Genomic DNA, 26,943 nt, shown 5'->3' with positions numbered 1-26,943 from the left:
ATCTGATTTTTGAGCTGGTCACAGGTGCACCTCAGCCAAGTTCAAGGTACTAAACGATATCATAACCACCATCGATAAAAGACAGTACTGGGCAGCCGTCTTCATCGACCTGGCCAAGGCTTTCAACTCTGTCAGCCACCGTATTCTTATCGGCAGACTCAATAGCCTTGGTTTTTCTAATGACTGCCTCGCCTGGTTCAGCAACTACTTTTCCGATAGAGTTCAGTGTGTCAAATCGGAGGGCATGTTGTCCGGACTTCTGGCTGTCTCTATGGGGGTACCACAGGGTTCAATTCTCGGGCCGACTCTTTTCTCTGTATATATCAATGATGTCGCTCTTGCTGCGGGCGATTCCCTGATCCACCTCTACGCAGACGACACCATTCTGTATACATCTGGCCCTTCCTTGGACACTGTGCTAACTAACCTCCAAATGCCATACAACACTCCTTCCGTGGCCTCCAACTGCTCTTAAACGCTAGTAAAACCAAATGCATGCTTTTCAACCGTTCGCTGCCCGCACCCACCCGCCCGACTAGCAACATCACCCTGGACGGTTCCAACCTAGAATATGTGGACAACTATAAATACCTAGGTGTCTGGCTAGACTGTAAACTCTCCTTCCAGACTCATATTAAACATCTCCAATCCAAAATCAAATCTAGAATCGGCTTTCTATTTCGCAACAAATCCTCCTTCACTCACACCTCAAAACTTACCCTAGTAAAACTGGCTATCCTACCGATCCTCGACTTCGGCGATGTCATCTACAAAATAGCTTCCAACACTCTACTCAGCATACTGGATGCAGTCTATCACAGTGCCATCCGTTTTGTTACCAAATCACCTTATACCACCCACCACTGCAACCTGTATGCTCTAGTCGGCTGGCCTTCGCTACATATTCGTCGCCAGACCCACTGGCTCCAGGTGATCTATAAGTCTATGCTAGGTAAAGCTCCTCCTAATCTCAGTTCTGCACTGGTCACGATAACAACACCCACCCATAGCACACGTTCCAGCAGGTATATCTCACTGATCATCCCCAAAGCCAACACCTCGTTTGGCTGCCTTTCCTTCCAGTTCTCTGCTGCCAGCGACTGGAACGAATTGCAAAAATTGCTGAAGTTGGAGATTATTCATTAGGTTATTTCCCTCACCAACTTTAAACATGTACATACTGTACATAGTCCATCTGTAAATAGCCCACCCAATCTACCTACCTCATCCCCATACTGTTTTTATTTTATGTACTTTTCTGCTCTTTTGCACACCAGTATCTCTACTTGCACATCATCATCTGCTCATTTATCACTCCAGTGTTAATCTGCTAAATTGTAATTATTAGCTCCTATGGCCTATTTATTGCCTACCTCCTCATGCCTTTTGCACACACTGTATATAGACTTTTTTCTACTGTGTCATTGACTGTTATTGTGTTATTGGCTTGTTTATTGTTTACTCCATCTGTAACTCTGTTGTTGTCTGTGTCACACTGCTTTGCTTTATCTTGGCCAGGTTGCAGTTGCAAATGAGAAATTGTTCTCAACTAGCCCACCTGGTTAAATAAAGGTGAAATAAATAAAAAACAGCCTCAACATGGCCAGAAACAAAGGACTTTCTTCTGAAACTTGTCAGTCTGTTCTTGTTCTGAGAAATGAAGGCTACTCCATGCGAGAAATTGCCAAGAAACTGAAGATCTCGTACAACTCTGTACTGGGGCGGCAGGTAGCCTAGTGGTTAGAGCATTAGACTAGTAACCAAAAGGTTGCAAGATCGAATCCCCGAGCTGACAAGCTAAAAATCTGTCGTTCTGCCCCTGAACAAGGCAGTTAAACCACTGTTCCTAGGCCTTCATTGAAAATAAGAATTTATTCTTAATTTACTTGCCTAGTTAAATAAAGGTATAAAATAAAACTCCCTTCACAGAACAGCGCTAACTGCCTCTAACCAGAATAGAAAGAGGAGTGGGAGGCCCTGGTGCACAACTGAGCAAGAAGACAGGTACATTAGTGTCTAGTTTGAGAAACAGTCCTCAACTGGCAGCTTCATTAAATAGTACCCACAAAACACTATTCTCAACATCAGCAGTGAAGAGATGACTCTGGGATGCATGCTGGCCTTCTTGAGTTGTGTTTGGATCCCAAAGAACATTCGTGGGATGCAGAACAAATGAAAAGATGCTGGAGGAGTGCTTGACGCCATCTGTCATGATGGAGGCAATGTGATGGTCTGGGGGTGCTTTGGGGGTGGTAAAGTGGGATAATTGTACAGGGTAAAAGGTATCTTGAAGAAGGAAGACTATCACTCCATTTTGCAACGCCATGTCATACCCTGTGGAATGCGCTTAATTAGAGGCAATTTCCTCCTACAACAGGACAATGACCCAAAGTACAGCTACAAACTATGCAATAACTTTTTTGGGAAGAACAGTCAGCTGGTATTCTGTCTGTAATGGAGTAGCCAGCACAGTCACTTGATCTCAACTCTATTGAGCTGTTGTGGGAGCAGCTTGTCCGTATGGTACTTAAGAAGTGCCCATCAAGCAATCCAATTTGTGGGAGGTGCTTCAGGAAGCATGGGGTGAAATCTCTTCAGATTACTTCAACAAATTGACAACTAGAATGGCAAATGTCTGCAGGGCTGTAATTGCTGCAAATGGAGGATTCTTTGACGAAAGCCAAGTTTGAAGGACACAATAATTATTTCAATAAAAAAACATTATTTATAACCTTGTCAACATCTTGACTATATTTCCTATTCATTTTGCTGCTCATTTTATGTATGTTTTCATGGAAAACAAGGACATTTCTAAGTGACCCCAAACCTTTGAACTGTAGTGTACTTGAAACTTATTTCGAGCTGTTTTAAAAAGGATATACTAGGCCTATTCGAGGAGAAAAGCATCGTTCAAACCTCTTGCCTGCTGAATGAATATCACATGGACTACAAGTTTGAATGGCGAGAGCGACATGTAGCCTAGCTCTGGTGGGATGTGATTACATAGGCTAAATTGATACCTTGCTGCACTGATGCATTGCAAACGTAAAAAACAGGCAGAGAGAAATTAATGAATTGATTCACACAACGAACCCATAGACCTGTCAGCGTCAGTGTCAGTGGTAGTGTCTCAGGTAGATGGGTTTGATTTTGTGCACAGACCTGGCAGTGTCCCAGGTAGATGGGTTTGATTTTTGCATCTGTTAACCAGTTTTGAATAAATAATTGACTGATTGTGACTCGATGATATTTCACAACTGGTGTGAACCTGCGTCATAAACAAGATGTGTTCTCTTGTTTTTTTTCTTCCTAGTTATTTGGACAAAAATAATGGACTTGGTGAGAAAGGGCCTTTACTGAAAATGGGCCTTTTACAAGATTAAATCATGACCAGAGCGTTTGATTCTTATTAAAGAGAGAGTCCACACAGGCTACTTTGGAAAACATTCTGAATGGACATATAGGCCTATAGAGATAATCAGCGAACTCACACACGCACTCCCCAGTAAAAGGACCCGTCAATCAAAGCCACCAGGGTATGTCAGACACAAGCAAATATGTATCCTTAGTACATCTCTGTACATTTCATCTTCATACTATCACAATCATTAAAATAGAAGCGAACACACACAACATATTCATATCCTATATATCGTTGGTTAGGCTATACATTTAATGAAAGATTCCACATCAAATTATACCATGCCAGGTTGGACAGGATTGGTGCGTTGTCCATTTGACACATTAGTGCATTATAGGCTTCAGAGCCAGAACAACCTTGTCGACTGCTGTTGCATAATTAATGAATAGTCAGACATATCCACCCTTTTTTTTTAAATACACATTTATTTAATAGTAAGCAATGAAAATGTGTGTTGTATAAAAGAAAGTCCACATATCAAACCATTTACAAAATGGCACTCAGGTGCCATAGCCAATAGGCTAGCACTTCTACACCCACATGCATCTAGCGGATTCGCTGCTCGAGCGTCGAACGACAGTTAGAAGAAAGAAATGTAGACAGACTAAATTAGCAAAACAATTGCTTATAATCCTTAGTAAACACTCCCGCTATTAGTTCAAGTTTATCTTCCTGAAAATGAAGTAAATACAAATAAATAAATGAATGTAGGCCTATTTAAATGTTTTTTTTATTTCTTGGCGGTCTTCATCCATAACTGTCAGTTTTTCAATTACCATCACATTACCATCACCTAATTGAATGTGTCAACAGTTGAGTACGTAGGTGAGCTTTAGATGTATTTATTTTTTGGTCTGGAGAACTTGAGTTTTAGACTAGCCTAGCTATAGTGAATAGTCTGATTGTACTGTGGCCAATGGACAGCAGTAGCCCTGTCTCTGACTTCCAGCACTCTTAGGATGTTTGCCACCTCCCTTTTCTCCCCTGCCTGTTTCAAGTGACTTGCCGGAGCTGTGATGTAAGCAGACAACTCTGTGAATGACCTCAGTGGCCAGGATTCCAGAGCAACAGGCACCAGTGTTCCAACGTCACTGCGTACCAATGCTGAAATAACTCTATAAAAATGCAGACTGGCTGATCCCAGTGTAACCATAAGCAAAGTAACCTACATTTTGAGTAAAGTCATTATAAAATAAAAAAATGTAATAGCCTAGGTGACATTCTCGCTTAAGTTGGTTGATGGCTGAAGAACTGTGATTCTGGGGAATAATTTGACTTTTATGCTATTTAGCCTTTTTTGTTAAATGAGTAGCTACCCCATGTTTAGCCCAGCGTTTCCCAAACTCGGTGCACGTTTTGGTTTTTGCCCGAACACTACACAGCTGAATCAAATTATCAAAACGTAATGATTTGGGTAAAAAACAAAACGTCCACCCCTTGGGGTCCCAAGGACTGAGTTTGGCCACAGTGTAATGGGCAGAATGGCAAGGTATGGTAGAACGATTATGCCTTTTAGTTCTTGCATGTGGACTGAGCTGCCAAATGTAGTTCTATTTAGGCTGAAAGACTGGTTGTCATGGCTGCCTCTCATAGGGCACTCAGGGTCACCGTAGCAGCTGTCTACAATTTCTTCAATTAGGCTAGTAAACACTCAGAACAAGAACAATTACAATTTCCAGTTATGGGAACACATGTTGTTAAAGTAGCCTAGATTTCAGATTCTAGGCCTATGCGTTTAGTTTGTGTAACTCCATCCAATTGCTGTCCCTGAATCTCAAACAGCACCATATGGATTAGGATTAGTTAGTAAGGATTTGTGGTGCCCTGCCTAAATCCTTTGGAAAAAGTGCATTAACCAGAGAAAGGGTATTGCGCATAAGCCTATTAAAGGTTGACTGAAGACCGAGGAAAGGGTTTATCTGTTAGTAACTGATATTGACAGGAATATTCATCCATTCTCATATTCAATTCATCCAAACCTCATTTGATGAAGAACGTATAGGCTTTGAAGTGAATTACTACAATAACATCTAGCTGTAGTTTAGGCTTAACACAGATTTATTTTAGAATCCCTCTCTTCTAACAATGCATTGTTTTGTTATTTACCTACCCAACTTATCGGTTTAAACAATGGTTTGAATCAAGGGAATGAAACTGAACTCGTAAACCAATCACATTTCTGCCAGCTTGTTGTCTGTAGTTTGTCCTCAGTAATTCACATGTTGTCCATAGAGGAGCTATTTGCCCATATGGCCTTCTGTTTTTAGACAGAGTTGTATTCCTATTCAGAGAAGACCAGTGGTCGATGAACTCCCTGAGTATGAATGCAGAAAAGGGCAGGTATCTACAGATCCTCCACCCTTTCCTTCGACACAGACTAGTTGGCTGCAAGACAACATTCTGGGATTACAGGCGTTACCTGAAAACACAGGAAGTCCCCATCCTGTTTTTGATCTAATTCCAGGTCTTTGAAGGATAAGCTTAAATGTTTTTGTCTTAGTTCTGATATCAAATGAACATAGCCTACAGTAAGTTGGCCTATACCTTGGCAGCATTGCACATTTCTGAGATAAATCCACCATTTGCTTCTGAATCACCTTTTCTTTGTCCTCCATCGGTGTCAATGCAAGTGAAAACTCAAAGGTTCCGGTTTGTCACACACCACAGAGTGCTGTCTGCGTCAATGATAGATGTCATGTGGCTATGCGGGTGTAGGTCATTAGGGTTTGATTGAGGTAAAAATGTTATGAAAGATCCCTCCCTCTATGTAAAGCTGCAACGTGAGCAGTGTTTAGGGTGAAGTGTACAAGAGAAGCGTCAGTATCCCAGGATCTACCTAATCAAACTACTGCATGGAAGCCTCAGTCCTTTGCCCTGATTCATCTCACAGTTCCAAAGGTGTTTGAAACAGACAGGAGAGATGAAATGGCTCTCGACCCGTTCATTCAATACAGCCTGTCATATAAATTAATCATCCAGTCAGTTATTACATTTTGTCTTTAACAATGACTGAATAACTGTCTACCCACTTACACTCTCCATTCAATGCATTTAAATTAAAAACAACCTCCTGGTATCCTAGAACCTAAGCTGTCATATTGCTGCAATATGGATATACAATTGACATATACAGTGCCTTGTAAAAGTATTCGGCCCCCTTGAACTTTGCGACCTTTTGCCACATTTCAGGCTTCAAACATAAAGATATAAAACTGTATTTTATTGTGAAGAATCAACAACAAGTGGGACACAATCATGAAGTGGAACGACATTTATTGGATATTTCAAACTTTTTTAACAAATCAAAAACTGAAAAATTGGGCGTGCAAAATTATTCAGCCCCCTTAAGTTAATACTTTGTAGCGCCACCTTTTGCTGCGATTACAGCTGTAAGTCGCTTGGGGTATGTCTCTATCAGTTTTGCACATCGAGAGACTGACATTTTTTCCCATTCCTCCTTGCAAAACAGCTCGAGCTCAGTGAGGTTGGATGGAGAGCATTTGTGAACAGCAGTTTTCAGTTCTTTCCAAAGATTCTCGATTGGATTCAGGTCTGGACTTTGACTTGGCCATTCTAACACCTGGATATGTTTATTTTTGAACCATTCAATTGTAGATTTTGCTTTATGTTTTGGATCATTGTCTTGTTGGAAGACAAATCTCCGTCCCAGTCTCAGGTCTTTTGTAGACTCCATCAGGTTTTCTTCCAGAATGGTCCTGTATTTGGCTCCATCCATCTTCCCATCAATTTTAACCATCTTCCCTGTCCCTGCTGAAGAAAAGCAGGCCCAAACCATGATGCTGCCACCACCATGTTTGACAGTGGGGATGGTGTGTTCAGCTGTGTTGCTTTTACGCCAAACATAACGTTTTGCATTGTTGCCAAAAAGTTCAATTTTGGTTTCATCTGACCAGAGCACCTTCTTCCACATGTTTGGTGTGTCTCCCAGGTGGCTCGTGGCAAACTTTAAACAACACTTTTTATGGATATCTTTAAGAAATGGCTTTCTTCTTGCCACTCTTCCATAAAGGCCAGATTTGTGCAATATATGACTGATTGTTGTCCTATGGACAGAGTCTCCCACCTCAGCTGTAGATCTCTGCAGTTCATCCAGAGTGATCATGGGCCTCTTGGCTGCATCTCTGATCAGTCTTCTCCTTGTATGAGCTGAAAGTTTAGAGGGACGGCCAGGTCTTGGTAGATTTGCAGTGGTCTGATACTCCTTCCATTTCAATATTATCGCTTGCGCAGTGCTCCTTGGGATGTTTAAAGCTTGGGAAATCTTTTTGTATCCAAATCCGGCTTTAAACTTCTTCACAACAGTATCTCGGACCTGCCTGGTGTGTTCCTTGTTCTTCATGATGCTCTCTGCGCTTTTGACGGACCTCTGAGACTATCACAGTGCAGGTGCATTTATACGGAGACTTGATTACACACAGGTGGATTGTATTTATCATCATTAGTCATTTAGGTCAAAATTGGATCATTCAGAGATCCTCACTGAACTTCTGGAGAGAGTTTGCTGCACTGAAAGTAAAGGGGCTGAATAATTTTGCACGCCCAATTTTTCAGTTTTTGATTTGTTAAAAAAGTTTGAAATATCCAATAAATGTCGTTCCACTTCATGATTGTGTCCCACTTGTTGTTGATTCTTCACAAAAAAAATACAGTTTTATATCTTTATGTTTTGAAGCCTGAAATGTGGCAAAAGGTCGCAAAGTTCAAGGGGGCCGAATACTTTCACAAGGCACTGTATGATATTGGTATCACCTGCTGGTCAAAAGTATTGCATTATAAAATGTATAGGGTGCCATACTGCCACTTGGGACCTGAGGTCTGCTAAGGTTGAATTAGGGTAGCATTTGACATGTTAGTCAATTAGCAGATGCTCGTATCCAGAGCGACTTAGTTAGTGAACTCATCTGAAGACGGCTAGGTGGGACAACCACATATCTCAGTCATACTAAAGTACATTTTTTCCTCAATCAAGTAGTTATCAGCAAAGTCACTGCTAGTAGGGCCACCACACAATATGTCACAAAATACATTTCTATCTAGGTCTACATTACCGGTCAAAAGTTAACACCTACTCATTCAAGGGTTTTTCTTTGATTCTACAATCAATCAATCAAATTTATTCATATAGCCCTTTTTACATCAGCCGATGTCACAAAGTGCTGTACAGAAACCCAACCTAAAACCCCAAACAGCTTGCAATGCAGATGTAGAAGCACGGTGGCTAGGAAAAACCCCCTAGAAATACAGGAACCTAGGAAGAAACCTAGAGAGGAACCAGGCTATGAGGGGTGGCTAGTCGTCTTGCCGGGTGGAGATTATAACAGAGCATGGCCAAGATGTTCAAACGTTCATAGATGACCAGCAGGGTCAGATAATAATAATCTCAGTGGTTGTAAAGGGTGCAACAGGTCAGCACCTCAGGAGAAAATGTCAGTTGGATTTTCAAAGCCCATCATTAGTGAAGACATCAAAACTATGAAATAACACATATGGAATCATGTAGTAACCAAAAAAAGTGTTAAACAAATCAAAATATATTTGGGATTCTTCTAATTATTTCATTGAATTGAATCAAGATTGAATCCCCGAGCTGACAAGGTAGAAATCTGTCGTTCTGCCCCTGAACAAGGCAGTTAACCCACCTTTCCTAGACCGTCATTGAAAATAAGAACGTGTTCTTAACTGACTTGCTTCGTTAAATAAAGGTTAAAAAAAATGCTGACTACCGATTTGTTATGAAAACTTGAAATCGGCCCTAATTAATCGGCCATTCCGATTAATCGGTTGACCTCTAATCCTACTACTGATGAAAGAAACTCAATGCTAAGAATACATCCACATCTTCCTTTTCTTTGTGCATGTTTTGTTGAAAAAATTACAAGCCCAGGCACTGCTAAATATTATGACATGATATAATCCGCCTGGAAACATTTCCTCTTTGTGAGTTATTTACGCTGACTTTCATTCTAAGCATAAAATTACTGATAATGTTTTTTCAATTACACATCACCCCTCGGTGCTCTGCAAGGCGAAGGAGGCTTGCCAAGACCGAGTGAGGCAGAAATAAATGGCTGTTGAAAATCCTGCTTAAGGGTCAGGAGTGCAGGGAAGGGTGGCTCAATTCAGTTTGTTCAGTAGCAGCAGGCAACTTGGCAACTGAAGCGCTTAAGGATATTTGGCAGTGTATTAGAGCACCATCTGATCGTATGGTAGGAGCCTGTTCAACAAGGCCAGGTGATAAGCTGCAGAAAGCCGTAGAGGTTTTCTGATCAAATCAAATGTATTTATGAAGCCCATCTTACATCAGCTGATATCTCAAAGTGCTGTACAGAAACCCAGCCTAAAACCCCAAACAGCGAGCAATGCAGGTGTAGAAGCAATAGATTCATATTGAATTGGTCCTGTGGGAGTCTGCCTTGTCTCTTTCAGCTTATTCACACATGACACACCATACAGGGATGTATAAGCCTAGTGTCTACATGGAGGATTGGATCTGTCATCTTGTGACCTAATCTGTTTAGGGCCAGAGGATCCCTATCATCAAAGAATGTTTTCAGTACCCTGTCCTTGTCAAGTCACCATCCCATTTGAAATACAAATTTGTCTGAACCTCATATTTCTTTGTCCCCTCCTCCTGCCGCTCATTACAAATTGATGAATATAAAATTGTATTTAATTACATAATATAGTTCTAACATTTATTGGTAGACCGCTAATAGGCTAGATATGAACCTCACACCATGGTTGTGCTTCATTGTGAGGATAGAACCCCTCCTCTCTAGGAGAGAGGAGACATGGTTCATTGGTCATCTTCAACAAAGGAGAGAAATGCTCCCTGAACTGGAAGATCAGTCCTCTCTCCATTGCCAAGGTCAGTGCTGCAAAAGTTGTGCTATCTAGAAACAAGAGGAAAACACAGCTGAATAGCACCATAATGGGTTTGAAATGTGTTTTTTTTGTGCGTGCAGAAGAGTGATGGGGAGATTAGCGGCTCGATTCAATCCGTATCGCAGAAGTTCAGCACTACAGCTTGATTATACATTTAAAGGCAATGGTCCAGCGTTCCCGGGAAACGCTGCATACTGTATGTCAGCTCAATCTGAAATTACCTTTACATTTCAATCGCGCTATAGCACTGAACTTCCGCGACATGGATTGAATCGAGTCCTAAGCCTACGTCTAGCATCGTATGACCAACCACCTTACAGTTGCTCGGCAGAGCGAAGGAGGAAATGGAAAGTTCCCTGTTTTCATCCGTCCCACCCCAGCTTGCTGCATGTGGCAGCCATGCTGTCATGAGGGGGTTGGGATGGGGGACAGAGGCAGGATATCCCCTCCGAAACAAAACAAGAAACTAACCTGTGCTGTTCAAAAATAAATGTTTGTCTATTTCAGGCTTTTGTCCCCCTGGTGAGTGGAAAAACACATGGGTTAGGAACTAAGGCTGCTCATGTGTTAAGAGGATGACTTCAGCTAGTTTTGTGTACCGATTGAGTTGGTTTTCTCAGACCAGACTTTTTATTTTTTATTTGTTGTCCCTTCTGTGTAGGCTAGCTGTTGAATTCCAGTGGTGGGATAATCATTATACACAACTATTTAGGGTTATTATAACAGCATCAAGCCATTTTTCCTCTCATGAAGGGAAATAATTGAACGACTCTTGGCTGGTTGTGGTGTCAAATACCATAACCCTGCAACATTGAACACTGCCAGACACAGTTCCCAAGTCGTTATAGTTCTGCCCGCCAGCTCGAGACAGAGGCTGTCTCCCAAATGTCAACCTATTTCCTTATATAGTGCATTAAATAGGGATAAGGGTGCCATTTGGAACACAGACGCCGTAGTATTTTGAGGGGAACTTTTCAAGACCTTGTCCCCATAAACTTAGGGTCCTATAAAATCAGTTTTTTTTTCTGGTTTTGTTTTTCCAGGTTTACGATTTATTTAGTTGATTTATTACTAAGTTCAGTACATCTTTGAAATCTGTTTTAATGTCTGGATTCTGTGATTCCACATATTTTATAGGGCCCTGTAAACCCCCCCTCCTTCCTCCCTTCATGGTCTGATTTATTGCCCTCTTAATGGCAAAGTGCTATTTTTAGATCAGGGGGATGTTCATGCTCTCTTATGTCCTGAGTCCAGTCCTGATTTCCGCCAGGACAGGGACAAATAAAGACGACAGAGTGGCCATTGGAAAAAGCCATTCCGGAGGCCCAATGTCATTTTTCCTGTGCTCGGGATCGGAGACACTATGTTCCCATACGTCACAGTGGCAGCAGCCAGAGCCTCCGGAAGACGAGTTATGGGACTGGAATAGTAAGTCAGTCTGTAACCGTTATCAGGCAACAACTGTCAACAGAACAGGTTGCTGTCTCTCACTAGAGATTCTCACGCTACCTCTCTGTCCCTCACTCTCTCTCTCTCTCTCTCGCTTCCATTCTATTAACTTCCTGCCACTGCTCTTATACCCATTTTTAGAGGGGTTATTTTTATGACTGCCATTGTCATTGCCCTGTGGTGTTGAGCATTGGGGGTGAATGATTTCTCTCACTCATATTCCAGGTGTTGGTAGTAATGAGGTTTGAATGTGTGCTGTCCAAAACAAAGGCCATCTGAACACTTTCCGTTACAGATATCTTGCTCGATTGGTTATGTCTGGGGTGAGCTCTACTAACTTGAAAAGATGATGTGATGCTTCTTTGTGCTTAGATTTTCACATCCTTTGCCAGCCTATGCAAATTGAGTGACTCTCCATGGAAACGAGTTCAACGTGAATAGAAGTGCTTGTAGCCTATGTGTAAGGGAAAGGGGGCTACCTAGTCAGTTGTACACCTTAATGCGTTCCACTGAAATGTGTTTTCCGCACTTAACCCAACCTCTCTGAATTGCGTTGGAGGGGGGGGCTCCGTAATCGAAATCCACATCTTCGGCGCTCGGATAACGGTGGGTTAACGGCCTTGCTCAGGGGCAGAACGACAGATATTTACCTTGTCAGCTCGGGGATTCGATCCAGCAACCTTTCTGTTACTGGCCCAATGCTCTAGGCTATTAGAAAGTGATTAGCTATTAAGGTAGGTGTTTGATGATCTTTAGGCCTATATATACACACTGAGTGCACAAAGCATTATGCTCTTTCCATAACAGACTGACTAGGTGACCTTACTGACTAGGTGACCTCAAATCAAACTATTTGTCACATGCGCCAAATACATCAAGTGTAGACCTTACCATGGAATGCTTACTTACAAGCCCTTAACCAACAGTGCAGTTCAAGAAGAGTTTAAGAAAATGTTTACAAAATACAAATACAAATACAAAAAGTACAAAAATAAGTAACACAACAACAAAACAATAAAGAGGCTATGTACAGGGGGTAACGAGTCAGTGTACGGGGTTACAGGTTAGTTGAGGTAATTTATACATATAGTGGGGCAAAAAAGTATTTAGTCAGCCACCAATTGTGCAAGTTCTCCCACTTAAAAATATGAGAGGCCTGTAATTTTCATCATAGCTACACTTCAACTATGACAGACAAAATGAGAAAAAAAATCCAGAAAATCACATTGTAGGATTTTTTATGAATTTATTTGCAAATTATGGTGGAAAATAAGTATTTGGTCAATAACAAAAGTTTATCTCAATACTTTGTTATATACCCTTTGTTGGCAATGAAAGAGGTCAATCGTTTTCTGTAAGTCTTCACAAGGTTTTCATACACTGTTGCTGGTATTTTGGCCCATTCCTCCATGCAGATCTCCTCTAGAGCAGTGATGTTTTGGGGCTGTTGCTGGGCAACACGGACTTTCAACTCCCTCCAAAGATTTTCTATGTGGTTGAGATCTGGAGACTGGCTAGGCCACTCCAGGACCTTGAAATGCTTCTTACGAAGCCACTCCTTCATTGCCGGGTGGTGTGTTTGGGATCATTGTCATGCTGAAAGACCCAGCCACATTTCATCTTCAATGCCCTTGCTGATGGAAGGAGGTTTTCACTCAAAATCTCACGATACATGGCCCCATTCATTCTTTCCTTTACACGGATCAGTCGTCCTGGTCCCTTTGCAGAAAAACAGCCCCAAAGCATGATGTTTCCACCCCCATGCTTCACAGTAGGTATGGTGTTCTTTGGACAAAGAATGCTGAGTTGCATCCAAACACGACGAGTTGAGTTTTTACCAAAAAGTTATATTTTGGTTTCATCTGACCATATGACATTCTCCCAATCTTCTTCTGGATCTTCCAAATGCTCTCTAGCAAACTTCAGACAGGCCTGGACATGTACTGGCTTAAGCAGGGGGACACGTCTGGCACTGCAGGGTTTGAGTCCCTGGCGGCATAGTGTGTTACTGATGGTAGGCTTTGTTACTTTGGTCCCAGCTCTCTGCAGGTCATTCACTAGGTCCCCCCGTGTGGTTCTGGGATTTTTGCTCACTGTTCTTGTGATCATTTTGACCCCACGGGGTGAGATCTTGCATGGAGCCTCAGATTGAGGGAGATTATCAGTGGTCTTGTATGTCTTCCATTTCCTAATAATTGCTCCCACAGTTGATTTCTTCAAACCAAGCTGCTTACCTATTGCAGATTCAGTCTTCCCAGCCTGGTGCAGGTCTACAATTTAGTTTCTGGTGTCCTTTGACAGCTCTTTGGTCTTGGCCATAGTGGAGTGTGGAGTGTGACTGTTTGAGGTTGTGGACAGGTGTCTTTTATACTGATAACAAGTTTAAACAGGTGCCATTAATACAGGTAACGAGTAATTTGCAAATAAATTCATAAAAAATCCCACAGTGATTTTCTGGATTTTTTTTTTTCATTGTGTCTGTCATAGTTGAAAATTGATGAAAATGACAGGCCCCTCTCATCTTTAAGTGGGAGAACTTGTACAATTGGTGGCTGACTAAATACTTTTTTGCCCCACTGTATAGGTGGGGGTGAAGTGACTATGCATAGATAATAAACAAACAGCAAGTAGCAGCATTGTACAGGGGCGGGGTCAATGTAATAGTCCGGTGGCCATTTGATTAATTGTTCAGCAGTCTTATGGCTTGGGGGTAGAAGCTGTTAAGGAGCCTTTTGGACCTAGACTTGGTGCTCCGGTACTGCTTCCCATGCGGGAGCAGAGAAAACAATCTATGATTTGGGTGACTGGAGTCTGACAATTTTATGTACTTTCCTCTCACACCGCCTATTATATAGGTCCTGGATGGCAGGAAGCTTGGCCCTTAAAGCTTAAAGCCACTTCAATTGGAAGCATTGGAGTCAACACAGGCCAGCATCCCTGTGGAATGCTTTAGTCACCTTGTAGAGGTGACGAATTGAGGCAGTTCTGGGGTTAAAAGGGTGTGCAACTCAATATTAGGAAGGTGTTCCTAATGTTTGTCCACTCAGTGTGTATATATATATATATATATGAGAGAGAGCGAGAGATAGATAGATAGATATATACAGTGCCTTGCGAAAGTATTCGGCCCCCTTGAACTTTGTGACCTTTTGCCACATTTCAGGCTTCAAACATAAAGATATAAAACTGTATTTGTTTGAAGAATCAACAACAAGTGGGACACAATCATGAAGTGGAACGACATTTATTGGATATTTCAAACTTTTTTAACAAATCAAAACCTGAAAAATTGGGCGTGCAAAATGATTCAGCCCCCTTAAGTTAATACTTTGTAGCGCCACCTTTTGCTGCGATTACATCTGTAAGTCGCTTGGGGTATGTCTCTATCAGTTTTGCACATCGAGAGACTGAATTTTTTTCCCATTCCTCCTTGCAAAACAGCTCGAGCTCAGTGAGGTTGGATGGAGAGCATTTGTGAACAGCAGTTTTCAGTTCTTTCCAAAGATTCTCGATTGGATTCAGGTCTGGACTTTGACTTGGCCATTCTAACACCTGGATATGTTTATTTTTGAACCATTCCATTGTAGATTTTGCTTTATGTTTTGGATCATTGTCTTGTTGGAAGACAAATCTCCGTCCCAGTCTCAGGTCTTTTGCAGACTCCATCAGGTTTTCTTCCAGAATGGTCCTGTATTTGGCTCCATCCATCTTCCCATCAATTTTAACCATCTTCCCTGTCCCTGCTGAAGAAAAGCAGGCCCAAACCATGATGCTGCCACCACCATGTTTGACAGTGGGAATGGTGTGTTCAGCTGTGTTGCTTTTATGCCAAACATAACGTTTTAGATTGTTGCCAAAAAGTTCAATTTTGGTTTCATCTGACCAGAGCACCTTCTTCCACATGTTTGGTGTGTCTCCCAGGTGGCTTGTGGCAAACTTTAAACGACACTTTTTATGGATATCTTTAAGAAATGGCTTTCTTCTTGCTCACTCTTCATTTCGCTACACTCGCATTAACATCTGCTAACCATGTGTATGTGACAAAATTTGATTTGATTTGATTTAAAGGCCAGATTTGTGCAATATACGACTGATTGTTGTCCTATGGACAGAGTCTCCCACCTCAGCTGTAGATCTCTGCAGTTCATCCAGAGTGATCATGGGCCTCTTGGCTGCATCTCTGATCAGTCTTCTCCTTGTATGAGCTGAAAGTTTAGAGGGATGGCCAGGTCTTGGTAGATTTGCAGTGGTCTGATACTCCTTCCATTTCAATATTATCGCTTGCACAGTGCTCCTTGGGATGTTTAAAGCTTGGGAAATCTTTTTGTATCCAAATCCGGCTTTAAACTTCTTCACAACAGTATCTCGGACCTGCCTGGTGTGTTCCTTGTTCTTCATGATGCTCTCTGCGCTTTTAACGGACCTCTGAGACTATCACAGTGCAGGTGCATTTATACGGAGACTTGATTACACACAGGTGGATTGTATTTATCATCATTAGTCATTTAGGTCAACATTGGATCATTCAGAGATCCTCACTGAACTTCTGGAGAGAGTTTGCTGCACTGAAAGTAAAGGGGCTGAATAATTTTGCACGCCCAATTTTTCAGTTTTTGATTTGTTAAAAAAGTTTGAAATATCCAATAAATGTCGTTCCACTTCATGATTGTGTCCCACTTGTTGTTGATTCTTCACAAAAAAATACAGTTTTATATCTTTATGTTTGAAGCCTGAAATGTGGCAAAAGGTCGCAAAGTTCAAGGGGGCCGAATACTTTCGCAAGGCACTGTGTATATATATATATATATATATATGAACAAAATAATAAATGCAACATGTAAGGTGTTTGTCCTATGAGCTGAAATAAAATAAAATTAATGGCGCAGCAGTCTAAGGCACTGCATCTCAGTGCTAGTGGCGTCACTTCAGACACTGGTTCGATTCCAGGCTGTATCACAACCGACCATAATTGGGAGTCCCATAAGGTGGCGCACAATTGGCCCAGTGTCGTACGGGTTTGGCCGCGGTAGGCCGTCATTGCAAATAAGAATTTGTTCATAACTGACTTGCCTAGTTAAATAAAGGTTAAATAAAATCCCAGAAATGTTCCATACGCACTAAAAGCTTATTTCTCTCAAATGTTGTGCACAATTATGTTTACATCCCTGTTAGTGAGCATTTCTCCTGCTGGGGACAATAAATGGCCACTCTAAAATGTGCAGTTTTGTCACACAACACAATGTCACAGATGTCTCAAGTTTTGAGGGAGCTTGCAATTGGCAGAGCTGTTGCCAGAGAATTGAATGTTAATTTCTCTACCATAAGCTGCCTCCAATGTCGTTTTAGAGAATTTGGTAGTACGTCCAACCGGCCTCACAACCTCAGACCATGTGTATGGCGTTGTGTGGGCGAGCGGTTTGCTAATGTCGGTTTGCTAATGGTATGGCAGGCATAAGCTATGGACAACGAACACAAGTTATCGATGCCAATTTATATATACCAGAGGACCGTGACGAGATCCTGAGGCCCTTTGTGAAGTACATTTAAAAAAACATTTTTTTTAAGGTATCTGTGACCAATCTGCATTCCCAGTCATGTGAACATCCATAGATTAGGGACTGATTTCTTCATATGAACTGTAATTCAGTAAAATCTTTTAAATTGTTGCATATAGCATTTATATTTGTGTTCAGTATATATATTTACATAGGAACATCGCTGCTTTGGTAGCAAAGGCCATGAATAAAATATCCCAAAAATACCAAACTGTTCTCCAGCTCATTCCACCTATATACTGTATATTTGCAGTCCTGTTGTTCAAAGCTGTTTCTACAGGATAGTCTCAGACCATCACTGTCAGGGAAGGAGGGGCTGTAACACCACAGGAGTCTCTGACAGAGAGGCTGCTGGGTCATCCCCCCTCAAGTACACAGGAAGCAGTGATGAGGAAATTGTCCATCTCTTTCCACTGACTCTTTAAATTCTCACATTCACACTTTGAACACATCCCTGGTGGGACTCCCCTGCTCTGCATCTTAGGCTTTTGGTTTCTCAGCACAGCAGTCAGCACTGACCTAGATGTGATGAATAATGGTGACTGTTGCTCAGCTTTGCCACCTGGTTACCGCCTTATTGCACGACACAAGCATGTGGGTCACATGGACTCCGTGCCCCGACCCTATTCCCTATATGGTGCGCTCCTTTTGACAAGGGCACATAAGGCTCTGGTCAAAAGTAGTGCACAAAGGAAATAGTGAGCCATTTGAGACAGCCATGCTTTTCTTTCTTTTAAAACTAAAGCAGTCTTGCTGTGGTGGTTTTCAAGTTGCGCTAGATCCTGCCACCCCTGCCCCTGATAGTGATGCGCACTCTAATAAGCCCTGATGACCAAGGCAAAATTAGGTGCTATGGCCTGTAGCCAGCATAGCCCCCAGTGGGACAACTCTCCCATTTCCTCTCTGATCACAGAGGACTGGGGCCCAGCTAGGGCACCGCATTTAAGAGGACCCATGCATATTTATGACACCGTGCCATTCCGTTAGAGCAGCCTCCATGTTTTCTGAGGAAAAAAAATACAATTATTTTATATTTTTTATTGTTTGACATAAACGACTGTAAAAAAACCAGCAAATACATTTTGCAAATCTCTTCCAAAGTATTCCCACACATAATAGAGATGTACAGTATGTGATCGTATACAAATGTAAGCAAGGTTTGAAATTATTATGTTTTAGTCAAATCTGATATCTGTTTGGGCTTCTTGTGGTCAATTTGCAGTCAAAATGTTTTGTAATTACGTTCCATCCTCCTGACCATCCGCTCAACAAGAAATCTGCCAATTTTTCTTTCATTTCATTTTCAGGACCACTTCACTGTGGAATTGCCAGTGCTACATGTATGTGGTTCTTCAGCAGCCATTGACAGACTGTCCTCATCATGCCTACTGTTATGTCCCCGGCGTTAATGGCACCCCCTCTGTGTGACGTGACAATCCATTCATTTTGTCTAAATTACTTACGAAGTCTCCTCTTCATTTTTTTTCGAACTCTCAAGTGTTGCGTTGGTTATTTGCGCCAGACAACTGAAAACCCCTCTGGAGGTTTTCTTTACACTTACATTTTAAATGTGTGATGGACTCCAGTGAATGGCAGAAGAAAAACATTTAAATTACACAATTATTTTTTTGTAGCACAGAGATGGCAGAAATATGTTGCTTATTTATGCTGTCTAGACTGTTGCGTTAATATTGTAAGTTACACAATGTACATTTTAATGGCACATCCAATGATTTGAGAAATCTCGCCAAGCCCTTGAGTGTTTGACGTCTATGAACAGTTCATACGAGCATCATGGAGCCGTAATGACGATAAACAAACAGTCCTTTCTATTTTTTTAACGAGCACAAAGACCGGTCTAAAAAAATAAATAACCGTAACTGTTTATACGGAAAACCACAACCTGAGGCCTACAGTATAGTAGCATCTGATTGGACAGGCCTTAAGGAAGCTTACTTATACGTCTGACACCCCACTTCCTCCCAGGAAGGCCACTATCAGCCAGTGAGCAAGATACTGAACTCGCAGACCTTCGACTTATTACTCAACTATAGTTGGAGTGGAACCTGTGGTCTACCTTTTTATTAAAGAGATTTTCTACTCAAGGGTTTGGCGCATTACTACTACTCAAAGAAATGGTCGCTGTTGTAAGTTAAAAGATCTCACAGCTGTCAACCAACCATCGGGTTGAGCAGCCATTCGCTGGCTGTAATCTGTGTTTTTGCTCAAGCAAGATTTGATCTACTGACTCATTGTTTGGATTTGATAATGAGTCTACCGAGAGAGTCTCCAGACCACAGCAGACATTTAAGTCAGAGACCTACTCAGTCTCAATTTGGCATGGATGGTTCTTACCACTGGCACTTATACAGAAAACCCTGGCTGAAGCAGCTTTCCCAGTCCACTCCAGAGAAGCCACTGGACGGTTATGACTGGAGGATTTCTGCCAGGTTGGACAGTAGAGATCACAGTGCGTTGGAACCTATCCACTTCAGGGTGTTGAGTCTCCCCGGAAGGATGACCACCTCCAGCAGTACTACTGGACCTGCGGAGCAGCACAGTGGACAGGAGAGGCTGCGGTCACTGCGCTCCCTGATTCCCTACCACAGGTCTGTATCAGAGCCAGGGGCTGGCAGCAGTACAGACAAGACTGCAGTCAGGAAGGGGCTCTCAGACGGGGAGGATCAAAATGTCCCCTTTGTCCACGGCCTGTTCTCCTCTGTATCGCGGAGGATCAGTAGGATTCTCAACATCAAGGATGAGCCTGACCCTGAGAACCAAGTGCCTGGTAGGAGAGCGCTCCATCTCTCTCTGTGCGTGTGTGCAAGAGAGTAATAGACCTTCCTTCTGAAGGCGCATCTCATTTGAGTTTACTCTACAGTTTATTTTGAGTGGTGTGTTTTATTTATTAAGTCCAATACATTACATGAGTAACATGTAACAAAATGATTAGATGACCGAAAGTGTTTTAAAAGGGTTTGCAATTATTTTGAAATTGAAATAGCCTAACTGCTGTACCAAGTAGGGCTGCACAATTAATCAAATTCACATTGAAATCACAATGTTGACATTGTCAGTATCCATATTGCAAGCGATCCATATCTTACGCAATATTTTTGAAACGCCACCCGCTGCGTGTAACGTCCGTTTTTATACTTTACTTATAGTTTTCTTCTCTTGCAGCTGCTTCCCACACAACTCCCGCCCCCTGTCACTCAAGCGGCGCAGTTCCTCCTCCTCTCTGTTATATCCTCTTTACAGTGCATTCGGAAAGTATTCAGACTCCTTCCCTTATTCCGCATTTTATTACGTTACAGCCTTATTCTAAAATGGAGTAAATATAAAAAAAAAATTAAAAAATCATCAATCGACACTACCCCATAATAACAAAGGGAAACAGGTTTTTAGAAATGTTGTCAAATTTATAAAAAATAATCAAAATAACTTATTTACAGTTGATGTCAGAAGTTTACATACACCTTAGCCAAATACATTTAAACTAAGTTTTTCACAATTCCTGACATTTAATCTTAGTAAAAAATTCCCTGTCTTAGGTCAGTTAGGATCACCACTTTATTTTAAGAATGTGAAATGTCAGAATAATAGTATAGAGTGGTTTATTTAAGCTTTTATTTCATCACATTCCCAGTGGGTCAGAAGTTTACATGCACTCAATTAGTATTTGGTAGCATTGCCTTTAAATTGTATAACTTTGGTCAAACGTTTCGGGTAGCCTTCCACAAGCTTCCCACAATAAGTTGGGTGAATTTTGGCCCATTCCTCCTGACAGAGCTGGTGTAACTGAGTCAGGTTTGTAGGCCTCCTTGCTCGCACATGCTTTTTCAGTTCTGCCCACAAATGTTCTATAGGATTGAGGTCAGGGCTTTGTGATGGCCACTCCAATACCTTGACTTTGTTGTCCTTAAGCCATTTTGCCACAACTTTGGATGTATGCTTGGGGTCATTGTCCATTTGGAAGACCCATTTGCAACCAAGCTTTAACTTCCTGACTGATGTTGCTTCAATATATCCACATCAATTTCCATCCTCACGATGCCATCTATTTTGTGAAGTGCACCAGTCCCTCCTGCAGCAAAGCACTCCCACAACATGATGCTGCCACCCCCTGCTTCACGGTTGGGATGATGTTCTTCGGCTTGCAAGCATCCCCCTTTTTCCTCCAAACATAACAATGGTCATTATGGCCAAACAGTTCTATTTTTGTTTCATCAGACCAGAGGACATTTCTCCAAAATGTAAGATCTTTGTCCTCATGTGCAGCTGCAAACGTAGTCTGGCTTTTTAATGGAGGTTTTGGAGCAGTGGCTTCTTCCTTGCTGAGCGGCCTTTCAGGTTATGTTGATATAGGACTCATTTTACTGTGGATATAGATACTTTTGTACCCGTTTCCTTTGCTGCTGTTCTGGGATTGATCTGCACTTTTCGCACCAAAGTTCATCTCTAGGATGAGCGGTATGACGGCTAGGATGAGCGGTATGATGGCTACGTGGTCCCATGGTGTTTATACTTGCGTACTATTGTTTGTACAGATGAATGTGGTACCTTCAGGCATTTGGAAATTGCTCACAAGGATGAACCAGACTTTTGGAGGTCTACAATTTTTTTTCTGAGTTCTTGGCTGATTTCTTTTTGATTTTCCCATGATGTCAAGCAAAGAGGAGACATTTGTGGAGTGGTTGAAGAATGAGTTTTAATGACTCCAACCTAAGTGTATGTAAACTTCAACTGTACATACGTATTCAGACCCTTTGCTTTGAAACTCAAAATTGAGCTCAGCTGCATCCTGTTTCCATTGATCATCCTTAATGTTTCTACAACTTGATTGGATGCAACCTGTGGTAAAATCAATTGATTGGATATGATTTGGAAAGGCACACACCTATCTATATAAGGTCCCACAGTTGTCAGAGCAAAAACCAAGCCATGAGGTCGAAGGAATTGTCCGTAGAACTCAGAGACAGGATTGTGTTGAGGCACAGATCTAGGGAAGGGTACCAACAAATCTCTGCAGCATTGAAGTTCCCCAAAAACTCAGTGGCCTCCATCATTCTTAAATGGAAAAAGTTGGAACCACCAAGACTCTTCCTAGAGCTGGTCACCCGGCCAAACTGAGCAATCAGGGGAGAAGGGCCGTGGTCATGGAGGTGACCAAGAACCCGAGGTCACTCTGACAGAGCTCCAGAGTTCCTCTGTGGCAATGGGGTAACCTTCCAGAAGAACAGCCATCTCTGCAGCACTCCACCAATAAGGCCTTTATGGTAGAGTGGCCTGGCGGAGGCCAATCCTCAGTAAAAGGCACATGACAGCCCGCTTGGAGTTTGCCAAAAGGCACCCAAAGGACACTCAGAACATGATAAACAATATGTATTCGGTCTGATGAAACCTAGATTTAACTATTTGGTCTGAATGCCAAGCGTCACGTCTGGAGGAAATATGGCACCATCTCTACAGTGAAGTATGGTGGTGGCAGCATCATGCTGTGGGGATGTTTTTCAGTGGCAGGAACTGGGAGACTAGTCGGGTTTGAGAGAAAGATGAACGGAGCAAAATATAGAGATCCTTGGTGAAAACCTGCTCCAGAGCACTCAGGACTTCAGACTGGGGTGTTGGTTCATCTTTCAACAGGACAACGACCCTAAGCACACAGCCAAGACAACGCAGGAGTGGCTTCGGGACAAGTCTCTGAATGTCCTTGAGTGGCCCTGCCAGAGCCCGGACTTGAACCCGATCGAACATCTCTCCATCCAACCTGACAGCGCTTGAGAGCATATGCAGAGAAGAATGTGAGAAACTCCCCAAATACAGGTGTGCCAAGCTTGTAGCATCATACCCAAGAATACTCGAGTCTGTAATCGCTGACAAAAGGTGCTTCAACAAAGTACTGAGTAAAGAGTCTGAATACTTATGTAAATGGTATATTGTGTGTAGATTGAGTTTAAAAAAAAAATAACTATTTTATATTAAGGTTGTAACATAGCAATGTGGAAAAAGTGAAGGGATCTGAATACTTTCCGAATGCACTGTATATACTTCTTTCACATAGGATTCACGGTATTTTGCCTGTAAAAAGAACTATTGGGCACTATTTGTATGTCCACCTTACAAACAGGCCCATGTTTCCCATGGCTTCTATTTTTAATAAACCCATGGAGAATATACACAATCAAAAATAAATCCTTTATTAATTTGTTTAGGCAGGTCCTAAGAAACATAAGACTAATAAAAATATTATATATATTTTCAATAGAATATCATATTTTGAATTTAATTATGTTACCGGTCTGTGCAGCAATGGCTGCGCCATCCAAATACATTAAATAGTTTATTATTTTGTTAAACAGACACAGTCAACAGACCATAGGCTATATTTTATATTAAGACTATAATAGAATATAACAGAATAAAATGCAAACAATATTTTTCTGCCAAGGGATCGTGTATTTCTATTTATTATGGATCCCCATAAGATGCTACCAAGGCAGCAGCTACTATTCCTGTGGTCCAGGAAAATGATGGCAATCATACAATTTTAAAACATTACAATACATTCGCTACAGATTTCACAACACATTAAGTGTGTGCCCTCAGACCCCTACTCTACTACCACATATCTACCACACAAAATCTGTGTGTATAGTATGTTATCGTGTGTATGCATGTGGAACCGCGGTCATATAAAAAAGTATTTTTAAACAGAACCCAAGTCCATGCTTTTCTGATCCTCCAATTGACCGATAGGAAATGATAGCAATCCTATTTTCAAAAGGATGTGAGTCTCTTGTTCGTGTTTCACAATCTCCCGCGGGCTTTTCGAGTTGCCTATGCGTGATCCAGCAGACAAATTGGCCTACTCTTGATTTAGGCTACATTATTGCATGCTAAATGTTTCTGATCAGTGATAGATGAGGAAACAAAAATACGAGCAATACCACCTCCACTTATTTGCAGAGCCAGAAACCAATTAAGCAAATAGCCTACAGATAGAGATTCAGTGAAACAAAATCACATTGATTATCAGGGAAGACTTTGGTCGGGAGTAGGCCTAGGCTACTAAGCGACTGTGAATGAAAAGCAAAATAATCCACTTTTAACCATTTGTGCTTTGCTGAAAAAATATTGTTCCTTGTGGTATGGGTCAGATTGACCCACACAGTTTAAACACAGACTGTCAAAGAATCAAGTAAAAACAAACACAACGTTATTTTGTCTTGTCTGACCTTTTCATGAAGAAGAAATACAAGAACATTTGATTTCAAAAACTTTATATTTATGAACTATTTATTAAACATATTTTCTTTTTCACAAATGAGCATTTTCTGTTTCCCCAAGAAGGTATTTGTTTTGTATTTCCCAGTAATGGTAACAATTCGGTGTGATTTGACCCTATTGGTCAAAATGTTCCCTTCAGCCTTTCTCTCCACATGTTGAACACAATGTTTGTGTGTCCTTTCTGCAGTTGTATTTATTGAATTCTACACAAGTGGTTTAGCTTTTACTGTCTTGGCGAAGGGGGCAGAGAAAATCGGTCGGCCCTGGAACAATTTTGATTACATTGGAAGCTGACAGTCGACCTTGACTTCTTTGTGGTGACGGTGACCATTCTATATTACCATCAGTATGTTCACATTTTGAAGTTAGGTTCATGACCCTAAATTAAGAAAAGTCATTTAATTTCATGGAGAAAAGGAGAGGTTAACTGGTCAAATTGACCCACAACATAACAGGAGGGTTAAAATACATAGATTCACTATAAGTTTGCATTCTGCTGTTATGTCAAATTAACTTATGATTACTCTATTTTTCTTGCGCCAGACACAATAATTTTTGAAAACTTGCTTGATTGGTCGATGTCCTCATTGGGGTTTTACAGATGTTTAATATGTTTTATGTACACACTTCATTAGAATATTTATGAAAGGCACATTGTTATATTTGGTAACATTTGAGTGATTTCCCCTCGACTCCAACCCCATTCAATGCATTGAACGGATGTGGTTGGAGCTATGTCTACATAAGGCTGCTAATAAAATTAAATAAAACTCACAAAGGCCTTAAGGCCGACACGCAAAGCTTATTAAAGAGCAGTGTGCGGGTTACTTCTTTTTTCTCATCTTATTCAACTGTTACCATGCATCTGCAAAAAAGATAGCTCAGATGTGCGAGTGCCTTTTTTGAATTTTGAGGTCAAATACAGTCAACAGATTGTTCCAAACAAGAATAATGCAGCTTTCCTCTTTGCTTCTTAAAATAAATCTTTCTATTTCTATGATTCAAACAGTTCTCCCAAATGTTTTGATCTACAGTATATTACAAGTCAAATCGCAATCACAATATTTTGCCCATATCTTGCAGTCTTAGTACCAAGGTATAGTTCCCTATTTAGGTTTCTGTTGCTATTATTTACTGCAATACAAGTGTGTACTATTGTGCATTTTCATATCGTGTCTTTTTTTTTCCTGTGGGGAGGAGTCTGCTTCTAATTGCTTGTAAGGGATCTGCCTTTGGACCGCCTTTCCGATAGAGGAGCAGATATTCACCATTCAATTGACTTGAATCCTGTTATGCTTAACCAAAGAGCAGGGTGTGTGAACATTCTTTCATTTATGCTAATTGCATTTTCCAACTAAAGTTTCACATGAAGTGTAATATTCGGAGTCTCCGAAAATAATACTTTTTTTCTCCCCCATTCCTGGCAACCAACATGAAAAGGAAAAAGATATCTTGCTTGAAAATTGTTAGGTCATTTCTGATCTGTACCATGGTATTTGATTTCCCATCAATATATGAGAACGGAGCAGTCTGTTATACCCATGGTGATTTGTCATGCTGAAATTAATGGAAATGGTCCCTGATCATTTTCACCTCACAGCACATCTGCAGTGTGTATGCTTAGGTCATGCATGCATTTATGCCAGCTGTAATTCAAGAGTAGAAATAACAATGCTCATACAACTGTGGCTTGACAGATTAGAATAATCTATTTATTTTTCCTGAAATTAGCCGTCAGGGAATATTAGGGCCAGAGCCTAGTTCCCTCCATTTTATAGGTTTGGTTACATGGGAGGGGGTAAGTTAGAACTTGATCACTGATGTGATGGGCTTTTGTGTAATTAGTCACACTTCACTGTGTTCTAATAAGAAAAATGTTAGATTTTTAAGGGACTGAAGGTGTAGGCCACTAGGCCTAGTCTGAAAGTGGACAATTTCATCTGTCACACAATGGCTTCCCTGTGTATATGTAACTTATTTACACTTAACAAAAATACAAATAAATAAATAAAGTGTTGGTCTGATGTTTCACGAGCTGAAATAAAATATTTCTGAAATTTTCCATACACAAAAAGCTTAGTTCTCTCAAATTTTGTGCGCAAATTTGTTTGCATCCCTATTACTGAGTATTTGTCCTTTGCCAAAATAAACTATCCACCTGACAGGTGTGGCATATCAAGAAGCTGATTAAACAGTGCGATCATTACACAGGTGCATCTTGTGCTGGGGACAATAAAAGGCCACACTAAAATGTGCAGTTTTGTCACAACACAATGCCACAGATGTCTCTAGTTCTGAGGGAGTTTGCAATTGGCATTCTGA

General features: G+C 41.3%; 1 protein-coding gene across 5 annotated transcripts in view; it reads left to right on the top strand.

Moving 5' to 3' along the window:
- LOC139376065 (ras GTPase-activating protein nGAP-like) overlaps positions 1-26,943 on the top strand; it is a 94,914-nt gene that overhangs the window by 8,373 nt on the left and 59,598 nt on the right. For 2 of the 5 annotated variants that reach the window (XM_071118212.1, XM_071118211.1), the window contains exon 1: positions 19,322-20,119. The exons of 2 other annotated variants lie outside the window; for them this stretch is intronic. In XM_071118212.1, coding sequence (XP_070974313.1) covers positions 19,600-20,119 — 520 coding nt within the window. In that variant the 5' untranslated portion in view covers positions 19,322-19,599. Of the gene's footprint in view, positions 1-11,499; positions 11,756-19,321; positions 20,120-26,943 lie in introns of those variants that run through there. One more of the 5 variants, XM_071118213.1, reaches the window with a different exon arrangement.

Source organism: Oncorhynchus clarkii, chromosome 20 (assembly GCF_045791955.1).
Source record: "Oncorhynchus clarkii lewisi isolate Uvic-CL-2024 chromosome 20, UVic_Ocla_1.0, whole genome shotgun sequence".
NCBI lineage: Eukaryota > Metazoa > Chordata > Actinopteri > Salmoniformes > Salmonidae > Oncorhynchus > Oncorhynchus clarkii.
Note: the sequence above shows the minus strand (reverse complement) of the source record. Positions and strands in the feature narration are given on the sequence as shown.